General features: G+C 38.5%; 1 protein-coding gene across 2 annotated transcripts in view; it reads left to right on the top strand.

The window, feature by feature from the left end:
* LOC126284715 (unconventional myosin-XVIIIa) overlaps window positions 1-22059 on the top strand; it is a 1203577-nt gene that overhangs the window by 1146938 nt on the left and 34580 nt on the right. For both annotated transcript variants that reach the window (XM_049983847.1, XM_049983846.1), the window contains 5 exons: window positions 9204-9332; window positions 10736-10879; window positions 13817-13906; window positions 18810-18929; window positions 21482-21733. In XM_049983847.1, coding sequence (XP_049839804.1) covers window positions 9204-9332; window positions 10736-10879; window positions 13817-13906; window positions 18810-18929; window positions 21482-21733 — 735 coding nt within the window. The remainder of the gene's footprint in view (window positions 1-9203; window positions 9333-10735; window positions 10880-13816; window positions 13907-18809; window positions 18930-21481; window positions 21734-22059) is intronic.

Below are 22059 nucleotides of genomic sequence, written 5' to 3'. Positions count from 1 at the left end.
AAATAAGGGAGGGGAAAAAACTAACTTAAGCATTAGTATCGTGCAATATTTTGTGTAATGTAATATCTTGTACAGACATCTTTCATTAACCTGACACGTTCCACATCATTACGAAGTGTCGTATTCATGATCTATGGAACAAGTATTAATCTAATCTAATCTAATCTAATCTAATCTAATCTAATCTGATCGGTTGGTAGGACATGTTCTGAGACATCGAGGGATCACCAATGTAGTATTGGAGGTCAGCGTGGAGGGAGACCAAGAGATGAATACAATAGATTCAGGAGGATGTAGGTTGCAGCAGGTACTGGGAGATGAAGAAGCTTGCACAGGATAGAGTAGCATGGAGAGCTGCATCAAACCAGTCTCAGGACTGAAGACCACAACAACAACAGTCGTTTGTAATCGCTGTATTCAGTTTGAATTGCCCCGTAGAGGTGGAAGTCGGGAGATAAAAGCGGTCGTTTGGTATGTATCGCGTGCGCCCAGCGTAGGTAGGCCAGTGGGGAAGGCTGCTGTTTTTCCGCGGAATGTGGGCAGCCGTGGCCGGCCCGCGGAAGCGGCCGCCGTGCGCGACCGGAACCGGCAGGGGGCTGTGTGTGTTGTGTTGCGCTGAGCTGTGCCCCAGTGCGCGGCCTGGCGCATCGCCAGCCGGGGGAACGACCCGCGCCTCTACTGGCTGCCCGGCTGGCTCAGTTTAACCCGCGGCTCCAGCCCGCCGTACCGTTACTGCAGGCCCGCAGGAATCCGCGCCGCTACTTTCTACCGCCTAAAGCTGCCCTCTCGCTGCCGAATTAGCCGCCACCTGCCCCCTGCCGTGCATTCACAACAAGCCGTCGCGGTTCTGCCGTCCCATATGGTCTCCGCCTCGATCCGTACTCGCCGCACGTGCGCGCCTCTACTTGACTGCTTTCAGAATTAGTTGCCCCCGCTTCCGCTGCCGCTGCGGGTGAAATGGCACGGCGGCTGTGAGCCGACTTCTGTTCGGTAGGATATAGCTTGCAAACGCCTTTGTGTCGTCTAGTTTCTGATATCCCTACGTCTTCTCAGAGTGACGAAATCAGAAAATACTAGGTACCCTCAAATGAAAACGAGACAAACGAAGAAAAAAATGCAGTAAAGTTTTATTATTTGAAAAGTAACCTCCAAAACATGTTCATACATGTATCTCACTGTCAGATTACGTAGTCAGTACCTCTGTGGGCAAATGTTCACAGTTGCCTACGGAACTACAATTTTAGCTAGGTGCGCACCCCCCTGTCCGAAGCAAATCGACAGCCACGAATGCCTTTCTACTGGGTTCTAAAAATAAATCCCATGCGAAGAGATAGACACTGTATAGAGGACGTGTGAGGGCCTCCCACTGAAATGTCTGCAGTGCAGTTGAAACAACAGAATCTGGCAACAGAATGGTGCCACCTGTCAACCCGTTTATTGACTATCTGGAACATTGCAGCACAAGTACAGCAGTACTCGGACACTTTACAACAACTGAAGCTCACTGTCGAGTCAAAACTCCTGGCAGTGTTGACCCTTGGCAACAGTCTGTTGCAGGCTAATGCCCACTCAAGTGTTGCTGACATTCTTTTAACTACACTGCAGACATTTTGCTGGGAAGCCCTTACACATTCTCCACAGTCCCTTTCTTCTTCTTCATCATCATCATAATCTTCTTCTTCTTCTTCTTCGCTCTGAAGAAAGAAATTCAAAGCCCTGAAGATGTGCACATAAGGGTGCTATGGTGGTTCCGTAGGCAACCACAAACCTTTTTCCGTGAAGGCAGTGCCTGTCTTGTCTCGTAGTGGGATAAATGTATTAACAGCTGTGGTGATTATTTATGAAATAATACACAGTTCACTTGCTTTTTCCCATCTCTCTTGTTGCTTCTATTTAACTGCCCCTCATACCTCAGGTTCAAACATCTCGTTGACAATCGAGATACTAGAAATGGTGTATGAGCTCAGATTTGGGCAGCATAGGAAGGGGAAACATCTGTGTCAATAAAAATGAACTATCTGGGCATTTGCCTTCAGCAGTTTATGGAAAACTGAATGTCGATAGCCGGACGATGATTTGAACTGCTGCCCCCCTTTGATGGGGGAGCAGCAGTTAAGATAGGTATGTGCTGTCTGCAGTGCATTTACCTTAGTGAGAACAGTTTGGGGTGATATTTGTGATGACAGACTGCATCTGTCATTATGTTATAGACCTTCAGGGAAGATGGAGAAGGATAAATGTATCAACTTTAGATGAGGGACACTGGTGTAGAAGTGACAGAGTTGAAAGCTACAAGAAAAAAATACCTCATTTACTACAAGCTGATTGGTTTTCATATTTTGAAGGAGGTTGTATGGATCATAACAAGGAAGAGTTGAGTAAATATGGGCTCTAAAATGCATACCATAAGTACAATTGGCTCTTGTTGAGTAGAAGTAATGGGTTTCACTGTAGCGAATGTGAATATGTGCTCATACCTCTTAAGGAGCCAATGTTTACTAGACATTTTTAATGTTTTGTTCAATACTACCACTTCTGAAAGCTCCCTGCCCTACAGTCTTAGCAACAACACTGCTGCTACTTGTATTCCATCGTCAGAAGTATCAAAATTATCTTCGCTTATAACTTTAGGCTCGATCATTTCCGGACCGAGGCCACTTATTCTTCTCCATCATCCCTGAAAGTTTGTAACATCGCCATTCAGTCCCCTGCACTATTTTGATTTGTGGCACATTACACTGAAATAAACACAAATAATTTCTGCAATCGCAATTTTAGAATTTTTTTTTTTACATTGGCAGGTAACATAAGGAAAAAAGTCACATACATCACTACTGCAACCTTTTAAAACTCAAAACCATTGGGGAGTCTTCAGTTACCAGAAGATAGTGGCAAACAGTAAAATAGATTTGACGTTCCATAACAAATGACTTAGGGTACACTTGCTATAGGCAGTACCCATTAAATTTTCTGGCTTTCCTCAAACTGACACTGGATTGATACATCTGTCTATGTGGCATGTAAGTGTGGGAATTTGGTTTGGGTAGAGCACACTTTGCTCTCTCTTACAGAGTGCAAAAGGGATTGCAGCTGCCATCACCTGCCCTTCATTGGCTATGCCCTTGTTGAAGACACTGCAACCCAGATCAGGACCCCAGCTTTGGTGGGCAGTACTCTTACCATCATGCCTAGACAGCTCTGTTGATAAAAGACCTGTTTGTAAAAGTGAAGTATATGGGTTTCGATACTTGAGTAATAAAAACTGAATGCAGTGTTAGGAGTTTCATGCACTGTACACTCCGTTGCAGATTGAACGATTGATTCTGAGAATGAAGCCTAAACTATGGCTGGGTCATTCTCCACAACATTTTTCCTCTTGGAGTGGTAGTTCACTAATGTATGCTAGAGGACTTCTACATAGTTTCCACAGATGAACACTGTAAGGCAGTTCATGGGCTGTTCTTGGATATAACAGTCATTATAGTATTTCCCGGTATCAGTGTGGATTTTCATTCAGGTTTCAATTCGACAGTGTTTTGCAACAGTATACATTCTACCACAGTATGAAGAATTCCTTATGGGCACTAGTTTTATATTTTAGGGGAACATAGGTCAAATTCTCATTCAGCCACATGCATAATGGTAAGAGTTTCCTGTGTTCTTTTGCTAAATCATTTAGGTGATTATTGGAATGCATCCTCCAATAAAGTGATGGTCTGTTATATGCTCCATGTATCACCATTTACTGTTTAATGTCATTTCTTCTCTGATGACTTTAACAAATTTTTACATACTGAACTCTACCATTCTTTCTTGTTGCTTTCCTTACTCACTTCGCATGAATTCTGGGATAGTTACTTGAACTGTGAAGTAACTGCCCCCTCTTCTCCCTAAGTGTTTAAAAGGCCATCGACGGTGTTTTAAGACACCACATTTGCATTCTGAAATGGGCTTATTAAAATGAAAGGTTGGCCATCTAGGACATAAAATTTATCCAAAAACTATTTATAACAGTGCAACAATATCTACATTCTGTGTCATAGCCTTTGGTTATGGGTGCACTTGTTACAGAATGTCTCTCAAAAGTATGTCTTGCTTTTTCATGAGGTGGACAGGCAAAACTTTGACATAGAAAAGATTACTGTAGTGAAATGAAAGGGGAAAACCTTGAATTTCTAACCAGAAAATCACACAATAATGACAATTTTACCCAGAAATGAGTCAAAAGGAAGGGGAAATGTTAAGAATACCGCTGAGGTAGAATTTTTCTGATTATCAGAAGATGAGGAACTACACCCATGCTTTTAATGTCCATACAGGCATTCATGTCAATCTTTGAATTCTGAACCAATGGAATAGAGAAGTTGTACAATGAGGCTATCAGTTACTTGAAATACTGTTGTTGATAAGTAATACAGCCCAAGTGATAAAGGTATAGTTGATTGTCGTCCTATCCATTATTAACTACAGAGAATTTTCTCTTAGTATTAATGAGGCTGCTGTGGTTGAGACACTAAATAGCAACAAAAAGTGTTTTCCCTGGTCTGTCTTGGTTATGTTAAAACAAAAGCAAAATGATTTCTTCGGCAAAGTGACAGCAACCAGTTACTTCTGAACTCCTCGGTCCTGATGGTAATCTGAACTAACATATTATCATATTAGTTACTAAGCTTTCTTCTGTGCTCCTGCCACAATACGTACAATTGACTTTAGGGGGTATTGCCTAATTTAACACTTATGCTGGATTCTCTATCTGCAGTGAAATTGGGATGGAGGTCCTATTTTATACAGCATGTCACAACACGATGCCTGATAAGTCTGTATTTCTGACACTCTTGGTGAGAATTCATCTCTGGTTAACTAGGTCAAGTCCATCTGAAAACCAACAGCAGCATCTTCCACTTCATATTTGATGTTAAGCTTTGAACTCTCTACACAGAATAGCTAATGGAAGAGGGAAGGAAACTATACAGAGTTGATAAAGTTGCATATATATTAAATGTAAGCCGATCTGTAGGCTTCTGAAGTGGGGTTTTTTGTACATCATCAGAAAATTACATTGTCTTTACCCTTAGTGAGTTACAGTCTAATTTAATTGATATGTAATACTCTAGCAACTTCCTTAACACTATTAATTCAATGTAAACTAAGTGAAAACTAAAGAAATAAAATGTAGTAGTAGTAGACTGCTGAAGCAGCACTTAAATCACCTTAAAGCAAACTCAAGTGATAGATGATTCAGTCTGTCAGTGAACATACCTCCCAAGAATTAGTTGTTATAGGCAGTGTGGGAGGTGAGATTGTATGTGGGCTCCACCTATTGACCATGATGTAGCACATTGGCCTGCAGTTGGTGACCCCTGGCTGACACACATCCTGTGGCTTCCAGGCCACTCTGGAGGCTTTCTCCAGCTGCTGGCATTGGCTGCCCTTCCCCTGACAGTGGCCCCTCCCCTCCCTCCAGCAGGCCAGCAGGTTGTTGTTGTCTCTCTCTGTCTGGCAGTCCAGCCAGCCGGCCAGGAGTCAGTGGACCGCGTCCTGCCGGGCCAGTCGCTCTGCTGCAGTGGGAGGGGAGGGAGGCAAAAAGACAACATGTAGTAGCCAGATCTGTGTGGTGGGCTGTTGCTGCTGCAGTGACACTTCAGTTGCAGTTTTTGTGCCAGTGAAGTTGTAACGGTGTACAGAGCATCTTCTGGAAATTGATTTTTATAGTGGCAGTTCTGTTTGACAGGTGCTGTTAGTGTACAACACAGTGTTTTCGAAGAAGACATCTTATTATGAGAGACAAGTATCGCTTGTTCAGTGGTAAAGGGAAGGATATTTGGCATCCCATTTAAAGTGAACTTTACAGTCAACAGTTTAAATTGAATTCTGTCAGTGCTGGAAAAGGGCTTTTGCAAGAGAGAGAAAATATTTCCTCGCATTAATATTCAAATAAACACTCTTACAATTTGCTTAGGGACAGTAGATGCTGTATTATTTCCATCAAGATTTATACACCTCATTGCAGTTCAGCTTTCTTACAAACATTGGGTGATGTGATGATAGAATGAACAACTAAAGTTTGTTTTGTCTCTAAGCATACTTCTCACTTGTCAGTTCCCCACTGTCAGCACCTTGTAATATTGTAAACAGCTGCAAATGACAACTGCCTGATATTACTCAGGTCAGTATTTGCCATGCCAGCAGCTGCTTTGCCTCATCCTAAACAGTCTGCAAAGAAGACATTAGAAAATGGTTGTGCACCACGACCTCTTAATATTGTGAAGAAAGCCCATGAGGATTTGTCACACAGCCAAAAGGGGGGAACAGTGTTAAAGAGCAAATTGAATAATGGCCGGCTTAATGGGTGCCTTCCTGCAAAAACCCCTCTTGCGAGGAGTGCCAGTAATGGCACTGCTAGGACAGATAAGAACGTACGGATCCCCAGAATTGTTGCTGCTGAACCCAAGAAGGTACAACAGTCATTATCATTGCCAGCAGGTAACTTAATGTCAAAGGTTGTTGACACTGTTATCAGCACAAACACGGTGGAACCTTGCTCAGTGGTCTCTGGCATTGAGGATAAAATTACTCACAACAAAGTAGGTGTGTTAGTTAAATGTGAGCCTCTAAATGGGACATTGAATGATACAGGTGATACTTTTGTTAGCAAGACTCTGAAATATCCACTTAGGAGAGAAAGAAGTAGTTCCCATAACAGCAGCTCTCTGCCGAAATTTCAAGGTAAACAAACAAGTGGTACAAAAAAGGGTCCTTCAGTTTCAGGTTGCTGGCAGACTACTAGTAAAAGCAGAGATGATGGGCACATTCCAACAAAACCAGAACTGAAGTCTGTTATCAAAATAACTTCAGAGACTCAGGAGAGGACTAGTAAGTCAGATTTGCAATCACCGCTCATTTCTCCACCACGAATGAGCAATTCCTGTGACAATTTGTCAACAGTGATTGCTGTTAACTATGTGCCAAACTCCAGTAGTAGTGGTACTGAAAAGACTGCACTGGCACCTCCTGGGGATTCCAGTAGTGCTTCTGGTGCTGTGACATTTTCACCAACAGTTATTCCCATCAATTATAATGTAGCATCAAGTCAAGAGCAGCAGCATCCTCCAGTGCCCCCACGAAAGATGTGTTTCAATGGGAAAAGTTCAGTCTGGGGCAAGTTACGTGCAAGATCGTATAGCCAGCCATCACTAACAAATGAAGCTCTGAATATAAATGTAAGGCATGAAGAAAGTGCACCACCATTGCCACCACGGCCGTCATTATCTGCAATGCAGAACAAATCACTCAGTCGTGCTGTTAGTGCTGTCAACATAAATGACCTTTCTTTTAGTCACATGCGGTATGGCAATCATTTACCTAGTAGAATACCGAGAAGACTTCCTTCACCGAACCCTCCAGTCTTCAGTGACCATTCAGTGACCGTTAGCAATGGTGATGTTCAAACAAAGAATAATAACCAAAAAGACATAGTGATGTGTGGTAAAAGTGACCTTCAGTGCGTGCTACAGAAATATGAAGAATTGGAAAAGGAGTGTGAAGATTTAGTGTCTCATTCAGAGAAAAGACTGTCAGATAAACATGCAGTTTATTCTTCAAAACCAAATCATAACAGATCTACCAGTGAGGCAAGTAAAAGAACAACCTCTGAAGCAGTTCTAAGCAGTAAGAGCTCTCCTAGAAATGTATTCTTGGTGTCACAGCCTGACAAGAAAATTGTGAGATCAAAATCTGTTGACAGATGTAAGAATACTGTGTTCTCAGAAACAAATAGATCCAGAAGTGATGGTCTCCGTCAACACTCTCCAGAGAAAAGTCACATGCAAGACAGAAACCATAAGCCTACAAATGTCAGATCGAATTCACCTCTGGCAAAAGCTGGTGGTAGTGTCACAATAAAATCAACATTGAAACGTGATTTCTTTTCAACTGAATCTCTGAATAATAAAACAGATAAAACTCAAGCTATACATCCGAAAAGTGATGTGGTTTTGACACAAAAAAATGTAACGGATGATTGTAAAAATGTAAATGTCAAACAGCTGGTTCTCAAAAATGAAAAACTTGGTAACAAAATGACAATTTCAACAAGTCTCAATGCAAATGAAGACACTGGAGACTCAAAAAGTAATAGTACTGATGATAAAGCAAATGTTGGAAATGTGTTTCGGCATTTACGAAGCTTGTCTAGTGACTCTCAAAAATCACTGTATGGGTTAATACATCTATATCATAGTGGTGGCTATTGGACTGGTTTTCCAAAGTTATCAAAAGAGGAAGTGGATCCACTCTTTAAAAATATGGAGAAAAGTAGTAAAGTTATTGAGGATGTAAAACAAAGAAAAGTGGAAAAAATAAAAAACCAGAAGACTGACTATAGCAACGTACTAGCACCTGGTGGAGGCATTGGAGTGGTTCGTGCATATACAGGACGCCAGATTTCAGATTCACGCTACAGGACTGAGCTGGAGGTAATTTTTTCATGGTTTTCACTAAGTACTAATTGCATGATCTAGCTTTGTTTCCCTTGTCACTCTAAATTCTTCAGATGGCACCAGTCCTGCTGGCAATATGCCTAATGACTGCATTGATCACCATTTGTGGGTTGTGGAATTTCAAGTGACTTCATTTCTTGTCTCTCAGTATCACGCTAGGCATGACCACTCAGTGGTTTCCACTACGGGTATGGTAGTCCTACAATTTTGTTTAATAAACACAATATGAACAATTTTTGAGTTGATCAATCCACTTGATAATTAAGAGATGGCAGAAAAGGTTAATTGTCTTCTACAGTTAAGATTTCAATAACTCATATGAACTTATCATAGTGAAGTGTGATGCTCCAAGGAGAAAATTACATAGTGGTTGTGCTTGTTGAAAATAGTGTACCTTGACAAGTTCACTCTTTAAACCATGTAATTTTTTAAAATTATGAACATAAAATTCAAGAGAGAAACAGTTTCTATAGAAGTTTGCTTCTGTGACAAAATTACACATTACATTTATATTGTTCTATCCACTGCAAAAGTAGGGTATATTTGATATCCTTTTCCTATAATACTGAAGTAATACTTTATGTGTAAACGTTGTCTCATCCTTTATTTAAGATTCAGCTGCTTACCAATTTGACATATGTACTTGATTCATTCCAACTAGCTGTGTAATGTGGCTAATCTCACTGATATACTCTCTTCTTGCAGATATTCTTCCGTTCTGGTGTTCTTGCACAATTGGAGGCTCAGCGAGACGAACGGCTAACTGACCATGTTGTGAGGCTACAAGCACAGTGCCGCGGATATTTAGCTCGGCGCAAGCTTCATAAGCTCAAGGTTTGCTGTTTCTGTAATCGCCTTTGATCCACCAGTCCTACAATTTCATGGGTACCTTAACACAACAGTTTTAAAATGTTGCCTATCATTTAAAATTTTTTCCTCAGTTGAGCACAGTAAATCCTGTTAAATATGGAATGAAACAATAACATGGAAACTGATAGTCCATGAAAAATAACAAAAACATATTCTATGTTTGGAAAAAAAATGACTTTAGACTTAGGAACTGGCAGATGCTTCAAAATAGATGTAAACTATCCCAAGAAAGTTTATTTACGAAATTTCAAAAACCATCTTTAAACAATGAATCTAGGAATACACCACAACCTCCTACATATTGCTTCTGCAGGGATTGTGAGGATAAGATTAGATTAATTATAGCACACACAGAGGCATTTAAACAATCATTGTTCCTGTGAGTCATGTGTGAATGAAGTGGGAAGAACCCACACTAACTAGAACAGTGGAGAATACCCACTAATATCCATTACACAGTGATTTTCAGGGTATAGATTTAGATCTAGATGTAGATAAGAGGTACCCTGAAATACATTTATTTCCCATATCAGAATATGCGTATGTTTGTCCTTATGATGACATAAACATTGACCACTAAGCTATAAGTATGAAAATTAGCAATACTGATATAAGGAATGTATGTTTTTTATTCTGTTTTCACGCTTTATCACTTCAGCATTCATTGGCGTGACAACATAATCCATTATTTGAATTATTCATTCCTGTTTTCTATTTTCTATTCAGACATGTAATGTGTTAAAATATTGATGCTATAAAATTATCATTTCATTATGAAAAGAGTAACTGTTCTCTTCCCGTTGTATCATCAATGTCCAAACACATTCTTTATGAAAGATTAAGGGTAATGTGTATGTTAGATTTACCAGCTGCATGACATTTATTAAAATCTAATGTTGCTTAGAGCAAATGCTTTAGCAGATTGTTGGATTTGTTGTATATTCATTCATAATTAGTACAATGTAAGTCAGAATGATCTAATAATTATGAGATAGTTCACACAAATGGAATAGTAAGCCAGGTGACAACGTAAATAACCGAGATTTATAAAATATAGGTTTGCCAGCACCCCCACCCTTCCACTTTCCCTCGAGGAGACAAATCAAAAGAGGGAGGGCCATAAGTAAAAGATTTAATTGCCAAAAGTGATGAACAAGAGTGTCCATTAAAAGGATATCTAGGAGTACCCCACAGAAGGTTTCACTTTTACCCATTTTGTCCTCCTCCTTTGTCAGTTTCCCTGTAAATAACAATTTGTGTTGCGTGGAAGAAATCTCATAATTAATCTGGATGGTTAACTTTGGGAAAAAATGCTATATTAGAAGTATAGCTAAATGCTTTTAGCTAATGTTGTGCATAAATTACAGATCCAGGACCTGGCAGTGCGCTGCATACAGCGCAATGTTCGCAAGTTTCTGTTGATCCGTGATTGGCCATGGTGGCGACTTCTGGTCCGAGTCACTCCCCTTCTCAATGTACACCGCACTGAAGAAGAACTGAGAGCCAAGACGGTTAGTTGTCACCAAAACTGTTTCCATTGCATGCAGTATTTTATATTGTAAGATGTGAGTGGCTGGGGGTTGTTGTTTGTTGTACTGTTCTTAGACCTTCCTCTCAAATACTGCCACATCCTATCCTCCCTGCCCAAAATAAATAAATAAATAAGGAAATAAATAAATCTGAATGAAATTTGTGGAAAGTAGACTTACTTCTGTAGAAAACTGATCATGTAACATTCCCGTAGATTTTCTTAACGCACTGCTGACAAATAGTTTTGTTGTGGTATTAGTGGCCTTTTTAATTTATTTGAAGGAACGAAACCTCATCATTAAACCTCACTTGTGGTGATATGTCAGCTTCCCAACCTCTTGAAGTTTAGCTCATTAGTATAGATATGAGGAATGCAATATCCTCTGCAAGTTTCACTGTATTGTACCTTTGGATTTTGTATTTTCTTACTGAGCTCTACCTTTAAGCTTGATAGTATTTACAAACTGGCAATGGTTTTTACCCAAACATTTCATAATATATCACAAGAGCAACTTTTGAGATCAACTGAAAAATTGTTTAATTTGGTTTAGTGTTTGGATATTTCGGATTATTTGAACTGAACTACCATTTATGTACACAGCATATATTATCATAACTAGTTACCATTTATTCATGTTTTGAGAGTGTAAGATGAAATGGTAGGGTTCATGGTAGAGGCTCCTCTAGAGAAACAATTGAGAATGTGATCCGTAAACATTAAGTGCTAAGCAAATTGCTGTAATTGTCTTCAAAAGCACACCTTTTGTGATTTAATATGGACAATGTGTTTTAAAGTAGGATGATAAGGTGTGTAAATCAAGATTCTGAATTCATAGTAAAGATATCAATTGAGATTTTGTATTGTGAAGAAGTTATGAGATAATGACTGAGTCAATGTAGATGACTTGAGATAAGATCCTTTATTGCCAGTTTCACAGTTTTTTTCTTTTATTTTTAATTTGCTAGCTAGGTGAGATGCAGGAGAGGCAAGGTGCTTCAAATAGCTGACACTTTTGCTGGCAAGTTTGAAACTGCTACACAGAATGTGGATCCATTTATGTGTCATCACATCAAAATGTGAAAATTTGTGTCCTATCAGATCTGTGCTTCTGTGACACACTCCGAAACAGACAGAACCTCCCCCCCCCCCTTTTTCTGCATTATTAGCATTTGAAGTAACCAAATACATCTTATATGAAGGAATGCTAGCATTAAAGACAGGAAGGAAGCATTAACTACTGGGGGAGCTGAATGTCTGTAACAAAGAATATATTTAAGAAGAAAGGAAATTAACGGCTAATCATTATAAGTGCTGATTTTCCTTAAATTTTGCTTTGCATGTACTGCAGCTAATAAACTTAGAAGTACAGTTTTTCATAACATCTCATTGCCTTTGAAACTGCTAGTTATGGACTACATACCACGTGTCGTGTAAAATATTGGTATGGTTTTAGCGAAACATATATTATATGTTAAAAGTAAGAAGTAAAAGAATGATGAAAGATTTACATACTTTAACTAACTGAGAATAAGTAATATAGGAAACCTATATTAAAAACAAAGATTCCAAGACTTATCAAGCGGGAAAGCGCTGATGATAGGCGCTTTCCCGCTTGGTAAGTCTGGGAATCTTTGTTTTTAATATATTTTTCCCATGTGGAAGTTTCTTTCTATTTTATTTACATCATCATTAATATAGGAAACCAATTGGCTGTATCCATTAAATGACATATGTAGTTATACAAAACAGTGCTGAAAAAATTTAACCTTTTAATATTCAAATACTGTGTTCTGGAAATAATATAGTATCAGCTCTTTCGGGCTTCTTATCAGTAAATTACTTTAATTCTGTTTCAAACAATGGAAAGTCCTGGATTGAATAACTATAATATGGAAAGGATAGGTTGCTACTTATCACATACAGACAACACTGAGTGACAAACAGGCACAATGGAAAAAAAACCATTTAAAATATTAAACTTTTGAACAAGAAAGTGCAATATTTCAACAGTCTTTTTCATTGTTCTTTTCTGCACTTTTCGGCACTTCCTCCAATATGGTGAGTTAATTTTGTTACACTTGCAAGTCTCCAGTTGATGCCTCTAACAGGTACTTGTTCAGTGGTTATTGACTAAAGGTTAGCATATTACAATCATGATAGTGGAAGAAAGCATTATTTGGCTGGAAATGGAAGGAGAGGTCATAGCATGAAGTTCTTTACCACCAGACTATGCACCAATGATCTGGATTAAATTCCAAAACTCTCCACAGTGCCTCATGGAGTGGAGGCATGTGACAGTGTTGAAGATGGTTTGTCTGCTGCACAGAGTTTTTAGCTCTGTGGACTCCTTTGTGACATTTAAGAAGAGTTCCCTGTGCATTGGCACTGCGTTCTACACTCTGTTCTTTCACAGCGATCACTAGAGAAAGCACATCTTGATTTACATAAAATTAAGATGATACTTTCAAACATTATATACTTTCTCACATAACTGATGATACTGAATTTTCTCTTTTTCTCACAATACAGTGATTACTAAGTTCTATTCTGGGCAAGTACGTCTCTCTGAGGAGATTTTTGGTGATTCAGTTTTTCTGAGAGTTAGTTTCTCCACTTTTAAAATTTCAGTAGTTTAGTTAATAAAAACATTTATTGTTCTCAATGATTGATTTCAGACTATAAGGTATGGGACAAGAATGGGTATTTTCGTGTGATTGGTTGTTCTCTGTTCAGTAGACTTAGTAATGAGTACACATTTTGTTTTGTCGGGCATTAAGAATCCAAGACCAACAAACACTTACTGCTTTTACACGTGATATTTAATAGTTGAAAAATTCTTCAAACTGAAACCTATATTTTTTAATCCACATTCACCTTACACTCAGGAACATTTACTAAAAATGACAACTCATTTTAGGAGGAACTGGAAGCCCTCCGAGCAAAAGTAGAGAAGTTGGAGCAGGAACGCACTCACTTGAAACATGATACAGATCGTCTGGAAGCAAAGGTAAGTGTAAACTTTAACCATGTGAATATTTGTGTAAAATGTATAAATGCAGTCATTATAGTTATTACAGTTAGCATATTGTGCATAATGTGCAACTACATATGTGGAGAAAAAGCTTTGTCAACTCATGTATTTTCACATTAATTTTTACTTCATATAATGGTTTTAAACGCGCGCGTGTGTGTGTGTGTGTGTGTGTGTGTGTGTGTGTGTGTGTGTGTGTGTGTGTGTGTGTGTGTGTGTGTTGGGAAATTATTGTTGTGATGGTTTTCAACATAGTTTTATTTTCTGTCAAAGTATGCAAAAGAAGAAAAAGATTCAGTTTCCAAATGAGTGGAAAAAAATTCTTTATTTTAATGGCAATTTTGCATGATATTGGGCTATTAACATCAAAAGACTCAAACTATTAACCTACATAGTGTTTAGTGAATGTATTTTCTCCTTATTCAAAAAGTGGAATGTTTGATACAGTCTATGTGTATTGCAGTTCTGCACAAAACCTTTCCTGCTGCACATGATGAGCTCTGGCACAAGTACTCAGAGTAATTTTTTCCTTCTGTACAAGTAATTTTCTCAGTAGTATATGGAACTCCAGTCACTTCCAGTCAGCAAGCACTTAGAACTGATTTAGTAGCCATTTCAATGTCCGGTCTTGTCGAAGAAAGACTGAGTTTCTGGCATGATGCCAGAGGCATCTGCCACAGTTGTCTCTTGCCTTGAGGGAAAGCTAAATATACTCACTCGTATGCTAGCTGTGTCCTGAAATACAGGAGCAATCAGACAGCAGTGATACATTATGTTGTCTTGGGGAGTTTTGTTATAAACTGAACGTTTATACACAGAGTACATCATCTGCTGACTTTGACATTTCATACAACAACCAGGGTAATAAAATAGTTGCAAAGACATAGAAAATAAAGAAAGTGTCCACATGACAAACTATTTCTCTTTGTGTTATCCTCTCACTTGATAGTTTTGTTTACAGGGAAGACTTGTTAGATAAATGCCATGCTAACCTGTTTGTACATCTTAAAAATTGTGCTTTTGCACACATTTGCACTGATTTAAGTTACTCCCATACAAATGGTTACACACCACTCTTTTACTTCTTTATTTGACAGTTTTAAATCCATGAGATGCCTGTGTTGTTTCTACATTAGACAGCTGTAGTTGGTGGTGTTAGTTGTGATGTCACATAACAAATATTGATGCGTACTTTTAGCACATGTTCTTTGAGGCAAGAACAGGTGCATTTGAAATGCATGAGTGTGCTCAGTTGAATTTTGTTATATAATAGAAACTGCAATTGACTAAGAGTGAGTCATTTAATTTACTGCTAGAGTATTGAATTTTTCACACATTTTATGCATTTACTGCCATCTCTCTCTCTCTCTCTCTCTCTCTCTCTCTCTCTCTCTCTCTCTCTCTCTGTGTGTGTGTGTGTGTGTGTGTGTGTGTGTGTGTGTGTGTGTGTGTGTGTGTGTGTGTGTCTCTGTCTCGTACTTTTTCTCTGATTTGTTTTTCACTTATGTGTTGCAGTTTATCTAAAACTGATTCTTCCCACATCCTCTAACTCATAATTTATTCCTTAACAAACAAATACAATGTGTTCTAGAGGTTCAAAACTTTTGTCTGAAATAAATTAAGTTTACTCAATTTTGCAGGACATTTGATTTGCCTGCTTTATACCAATAAGGAAACAGCTCTGAGAGAAAATGGAAGATTTGCTGATTAAGCAGTGTTTCCATTTTCCTGTGTCTTGACAAGATTCGCTTTTCAAAATTGCTCTCCAAAACACACTTGGTTTTTCCTGCTCTGACTCACGGAGAGAGAACTGCTAGCCTGGTGGATGTTTGTGTGCCGGAGTGCATCTGAGCTTGGCAGCTTGCCCACAGGCATAGGAGCCTGGGCTGGGAGTGTTCAGTCTGTGCCGGGCTGCTGCCTGGGCACCATGTAGCCCCAAATAATGAGTGGCAGTTTCTCAGAACTGTAGTGTTTTAACAACAATAGGCAGTGCATTTCAACTAAATGTAACCAGTCCCTCTGACGACATTAATTTACCTCTGTTTGGTGATATAAACAGTTAAACATAACTACCAGAAATTAAAAATGTGTGCGTAAATCACGTTAACAATAATTATGCTTCCTGGAAGTTCACGGTTTGGTCCTGGAATAGTGGATAACCAGAGATACTCTCCTGCATCTTCACTTCTGTCTCCTCACAAGAGAATTATCCAGCCTGTAAGAAGAGCAGTTACTACTGGAGGACTACCAGAAAAAGCTTCAACTGGGTACTCAACAACATATCTCCAGAATGGAATGCCACCTGGGAGGCCACCTTTGCCTAAACGAGGTTCTCTCACTTCAGGGTCTAGAGAATTGTTCTCTCCAATTAGAGAACGAGAAAGAACTTTTAGTCCAAGCAGGGATGTTCGATCACCTTCTACTGGTATTTTCAGCCCAACCAGGAAAGGCTCTCTATCTAATGAACCACCAAATTATGCGAGGGACAGGATGTCTCCAAGTAGGACACCATTCAGCCCATCAAGAGGAATATCACCTGGTGGTGCACCTTTCAGCCCATCCCATGATGGAAGAGGAACATCAGTTGCTTCGGATTTTACTCTTCCTAGTTCAAGGTCGGAATCTCCTTACCTCCAGTCTGTTTCATCAGTCAGTTCCTTTTCGAGGAGGTCCTACAGCCGAGATTCAAGTGTGCCTCGGAGAGTGTTCCCACAGACTAGTGCCAATGTAGATTTGAGCTCACTTCAGGGGAAAGAAAAGTCCCCTGTTGTGTTTGGGGCTGGATTGAGTTTTCTAATTGGTGGCAAAAAGCAAACAGTACACCAGCAATTTAAGCCCGTTGCTGCTCACCTCGATGCCTCGACAGCGTCATCTGCTCTGTCTAACAAGATCTCAGAGTTTCTGCGTAGGAGTGACCACGTTATGGATGAGTGGCGCAGACTTGGGAGGAAGGACCCTGACGATATTTCACAAGCGTCTCTTCCTGAAGACAAGCGTAGGATCAAATATGGTGGAAGAAATAAGAGTGCTACGAACATTCTCATAAAGGGATTTCAGCTCTTCAGCAGGTCAAGAACATCTCGATCCCCCAGCATGGCCAAGATAACGGAAGGAGACACGGATCATGGTGGCATGCCAAATGATGATGAGACTTTGGATGAAGCTGATGAGGTGCAGGAAATTGTATTTTTAATGACCTACTTGTGCATTGCTATTGACACCTTCATAGTGCTACAGAGGTTTCCAATATTACAGTTGCCCATTATACAAATTATATATATTTTTTCATGTCCACATTTGGATAGTTAATACTTGATTTTCTTCTTCACAGTGTTATATGTTTATTGAAGTAACTGAATAATCTGCAGTTATTAGAGAGGGTTTCATATTACAGGTAATACTTTTTGAGAGCTTTGCAAAATAAGCTGCTAGATATTCCAAGGATAAAACTGAAACTTTGTAAAAACAATTTGCTGTTGCTAGTGTTTGTTGAGTTGAGTTGAATGGTATTTGCTATGTCTGACACAATTTGTATTAATACATAATCATTGAATTAGTGGACTGTAATTTTTTAAATATTATGGATGATCAATGCTAGGTTCATTAGCAAAGTTTCATTATTATATAAACGAAGTATCTTTGTTTCTGGTATTCCTTAAGTCTAACAAAGAAGATTGGTTTAAAGAGAGCATTTAGAGAAAATCATCAGGGTTGTCAGAAACAGTTTATAAATAGCTCACTAATTCTTCTCCACTGATCTACCAAGCTGATAATACATGAAGACATTCTTGTTTTAGCTGAAAGTAAATATCTTCTATTATCTTCACAGTTACTTACTTTTAAAATGCAAAACAGAGTAATAAAATTACTATTCCAGTTTTCTGTGAAAGCTATCAGTTTTTCAGGAGATCTAGTTGCTTCAAAATGTAAATGTGTGACTCGGTATTCATACATTGGAAGGTAACAAATTTTTCAGTAATATCTAATGTTTTGCTGCTGTACATGTGTAGGGAATTGGAAATGAGGATGAGAAGGCATCAAAAGGACCCCAGAAAATGTTCAGACGAGGTACATAAGATATTAATATTATTTCATAAATTTTGGAAAATAATTGAAATTTGATAGCAAAGAAGGGTCTTAGTTTGGAAATAAAAGTTACATGCATAAGATTTCGTTCGTTACAAATCATGCTGTGCAATAGTAAATGAGTGTAAGTTTAAATTGTTTGCAATTACATATTGAAAGAGGAATAGAAGTATTGATTTCATTAATGTCATGGTGCAGGGGAGGGGGGCACATAAAATTATTAAAGTGTGACATTGTAATTGTATTTGCTTATGAAAGAAGTAAAATGGCCTATTAATTACTTTAAAGTTATTGGTTAAGTTCATGTTTGAGGAATTTTTGTATAATTGTGTAGTGTCACTTGGTTGGTTAGCTTGTTTTATTTATTAACATTTATGAGTGAAGTTTCTAATTAATCAGACTAACACTCATCATTGAATTGAAAAAGAAACCTCCTATCAACATTTTATGCTTATAAAAAGATTATGCCATTCAAATATAACAAAACTAGATAGGGTCTCCTGCCCTCAAGCTGTTATAAAGCCAAATATCATGTGAAAGTTATGGGTTGTGACATGGAAATCATTTATGCATTAACATTGTATCAGACTGAACGTTTACAACTTTTATCTATGACACCATTGTACATTTATTCACAATATTCAATAAATTTTCTTTGTACTGTAGTTGTAAGTGTTGACCTGCATATTTAGATGCCATCCTGATTAGAAATCGTACATTAAGGTAAAAACTGCAGTGAGAAACCTTTCTGCATACTTTTTATGTGGTAATCTTATAAAATCTTTCATTACAGCTGAGTGAAATGACAGCAGACCTGGCTGAAGAGCACTCAACAGCAACACTTGCTACAGAGCGTTTGGAAGCAGAAACTGCTGAACGTCTGCGACTTGAGAAAGAACTTTCAGAAGTCCAGGTACAATACTAAAATAAAATTGTGCCATATTTTCTTTGTTTTTTCTTTCTCTGTAAGATACATTTAAAAAAATTTCATCTCATCTTATTACATATTTTTGATTCAAGAAATTGATGGAAGCAGCAAAATTATGTATCATTCGTTATGTGTTGCATCAGTTTGTTCCATTGGTGATAGTACAGTCACGAGTCTGCACTGATTCCTCTGCTCTAAAATTGAACATATGTTCTTAATAATGTCTATGTGTGAATAATTATTTTGAAATTTATGCCCATGTCACTAGCTCAGTGACATTGTATTTAAATACCCTACTGGTTGCTGTAAAATCAGATTTATACATATCAGCTCATATAATTGTTTTTTATATCACTAGTACAACTGTTGGATATGGTAGACCTCTAAAGAGTCTTCTAAATGTAGAGCAACTCCATTCATTTTACACTGCCATGCCTTTACTTTTCCTCTGCGACTAAAGTTCATTTGATGCCATGAAACCATATCTTAACAGCATTAGTTGTCCAAAGTGGAGAATTGTCATCTTGGAAAATGGTGCGCTTTTTAGAAAATGAAAACTGTGTTATATGAAGTACTTGGTCACATAAAATGTACAACCAATTCTGGGTAACTATTTGTCCTTATAAAGTAACAAGAAGACTAATGGACTGCTGTGAAAACTAAGGGCTACAAAATCACATGACATGTTCTATATTTTTTAATGTCAAGCAGACACTATAGTGTATGTTTCTACAAGTGTCTGCCATCATAAATATGAGAAAAAGATGGAAGGTAACTGGTTGACCATTTAATCTATTTCAGTCTTTGTTGCAGTTCATTGTACGCACATGACACCTATCATGCTAAAAGATTATTGAAAATGATGAATGGTCTGAAGATTGTGATTTGGCCATGCTGCTGTCTGTTCAGTTTGCAGTGAACGTTTCTATCAGAAACACCGAATTCTAGAGGCTGATAAAGTCTTGGCATAATGTATGATACACTTGACTCACATTTGCTTATGACTCTTTTTTCGGTACCCAAGTACTGATTTTCGTATGCCATTACTGCCCAATGATGCTATCTGATCACAAGTCACTTCTTTGGTCATCACATTTGTCATATATTGAGAGGAGCACTAGCTAACCATACAACTTAATGTGGGTGTAAACATTTGCAAAATGTTATTGTTGTTTACAGTATTTTACCAATTGTCTTTAAGTTCTTGAATCCTAATTTACATCAGTGATTCAAATCAGTTTCGTTTGTTTCACTGGAAAGGCAACAAAGGGAAACCTATATGGAACACAATATACAGGGGTGGTTTACAGTTGCCGCATCAGAATATGCTCTATTAGTAAGCAGACTGAATAGAGATGTGCAACGAGAGAGTGAGTGAGTGAGTGAGTGAGTGAGTGAGTGAGTGAGTGAGTGAGTGAGTGAGTGTGTGTGTGTGTGTGTGTGTGTGTGTGAGGGGGGGGGGGGGGGAAGCTGCATTTACCATTAATGTAACTAAACAGTAACAACAATAGAGACAAAGCATACCAGAAATAATTTCAAGGATTGAAGAATATCTTAAAATAAAAAAAGTTGCAAACTTTCAAATTATAAGAAGCCACTTTTTACAAAGTGGCAGGAACTGTTACAAATTAGAGGGGAACATTATATTATATGTGTGACCGAGGACAAATTATTTGTTTCTAAATTTCCTTTTAGATGTGTGTGTGTGTGTGTGTGTGTGTGTGTGTGTGTGTGTGTGTGTGTGTGTGTGTGTGTGTGTGTGTGTAATTTCTTACATGCGGAGAACTTTTTGGCATATCTATATGCTAGTATGAGCTTCTGAGTTTACATTCTATTATACTCACTGTTCCGATATTCTGATACATTTCACTCACAACACTTTCCTCTAAATTGAATGATAATTGAATGTTACATGAGGAGGGAGAAGTAGTTGTAACAGCTGCACCCAGACTTCATTGCTTGTCTCCTGAAGAGTTCAATTGCTAAGTGAGGGAGTTAGTTAGTTGTTCTGTAGATCATATCCACAATAAACATTATGTTTCTTGTGTTCCTTCTTCTTTACCACTTTTTCTCCTTCTTCTTTACCACCTTTTCTCCTTCTTCTTTACCACCTTTTCTCCTTCTTCTTTACCACCTTTTCTCCTTCTTCTTTACCACCTTTTCTCCTTCTTCTTTACCACCTTTTCTCCTTCTTCGTTACCACCTTTTCTCCTTCTTCTTTACCACCTTTTCTTGCAAGTGTTTGACTAGTTGTGACTCTTCAGGTTTTCCCGGCAGATATGTTGTAAATAGTCTTCATGGGTGTGCCACCGGATGACGTGTAAATCCCACAATATTTCCTCGGAGCAATTGTCCAACATCATCAGGTGGTTGAACCTCACTGGTGGCACACCCGTGAAGACTGTTTGACTAGTTGTTAGTAGGAGGTATACCATATCATTAATGTTCATTTTAATGTTGATAAGAAGAGTTGTTCTATTGATACATTAATATACTAATTTGCTGATGCTCTTGTTCCATACGAATTACTTTTTCAGTATCAGAAGCAGAATCTGCAGCAGACTTCAGAGCGACTGGAAATGGAATTGCTGTGTATGCGATCTGCAGCTGAGGTGAACGGCTTGGGATCAGATGATGAGGGTGAAGGGGAGGACTCATCGGGAAGTGTGTATAAGCAGCGCTATGAGCGGGCTGTGCGTGAACTGGAGTTTACACGCCGTCGCCTGCAACAGCAACATGAAGATGACCTTGAGCAGCTTGTAGCACTTAAGAAACAATTGGAGAAGAAGGTGAGCAGTTAGGCTGCAAAAATAGTTTCATGTGGCTAAATTTCATGACCAAGAACTGTATATTTTCTACCGAAGGCTTTTAAAAACCTTTAGATAAACTAACTATTATTAAGGAGGTTAAATGGCACACATTCCCACATTAACAGTTCCAATAATACAACATTTTGTCAGGTTATGAGTATGTTGGCTACCTGTACAGGCAACAGAATGAATAGTGATACTCACCATATAATAGTGTTATGTAGTGAGAAGTGGGTAAGCACGTTACCAACAAGCTGAAAATTTTAACTCAATTTTTAAACTTGATTTCTCCTTCAAACAGCATG

The sequence above is a fragment of the Schistocerca gregaria genome, chromosome 8 (assembly GCF_023897955.1).
Source record: "Schistocerca gregaria isolate iqSchGreg1 chromosome 8, iqSchGreg1.2, whole genome shotgun sequence".
Classification (NCBI taxonomy): domain Eukaryota; kingdom Metazoa; phylum Arthropoda; class Insecta; order Orthoptera; family Acrididae; genus Schistocerca; species Schistocerca gregaria.
The sequence above is the reverse complement of the archived record's forward strand: the minus strand, read 5'-3'. Positions and strand labels throughout refer to the sequence as shown.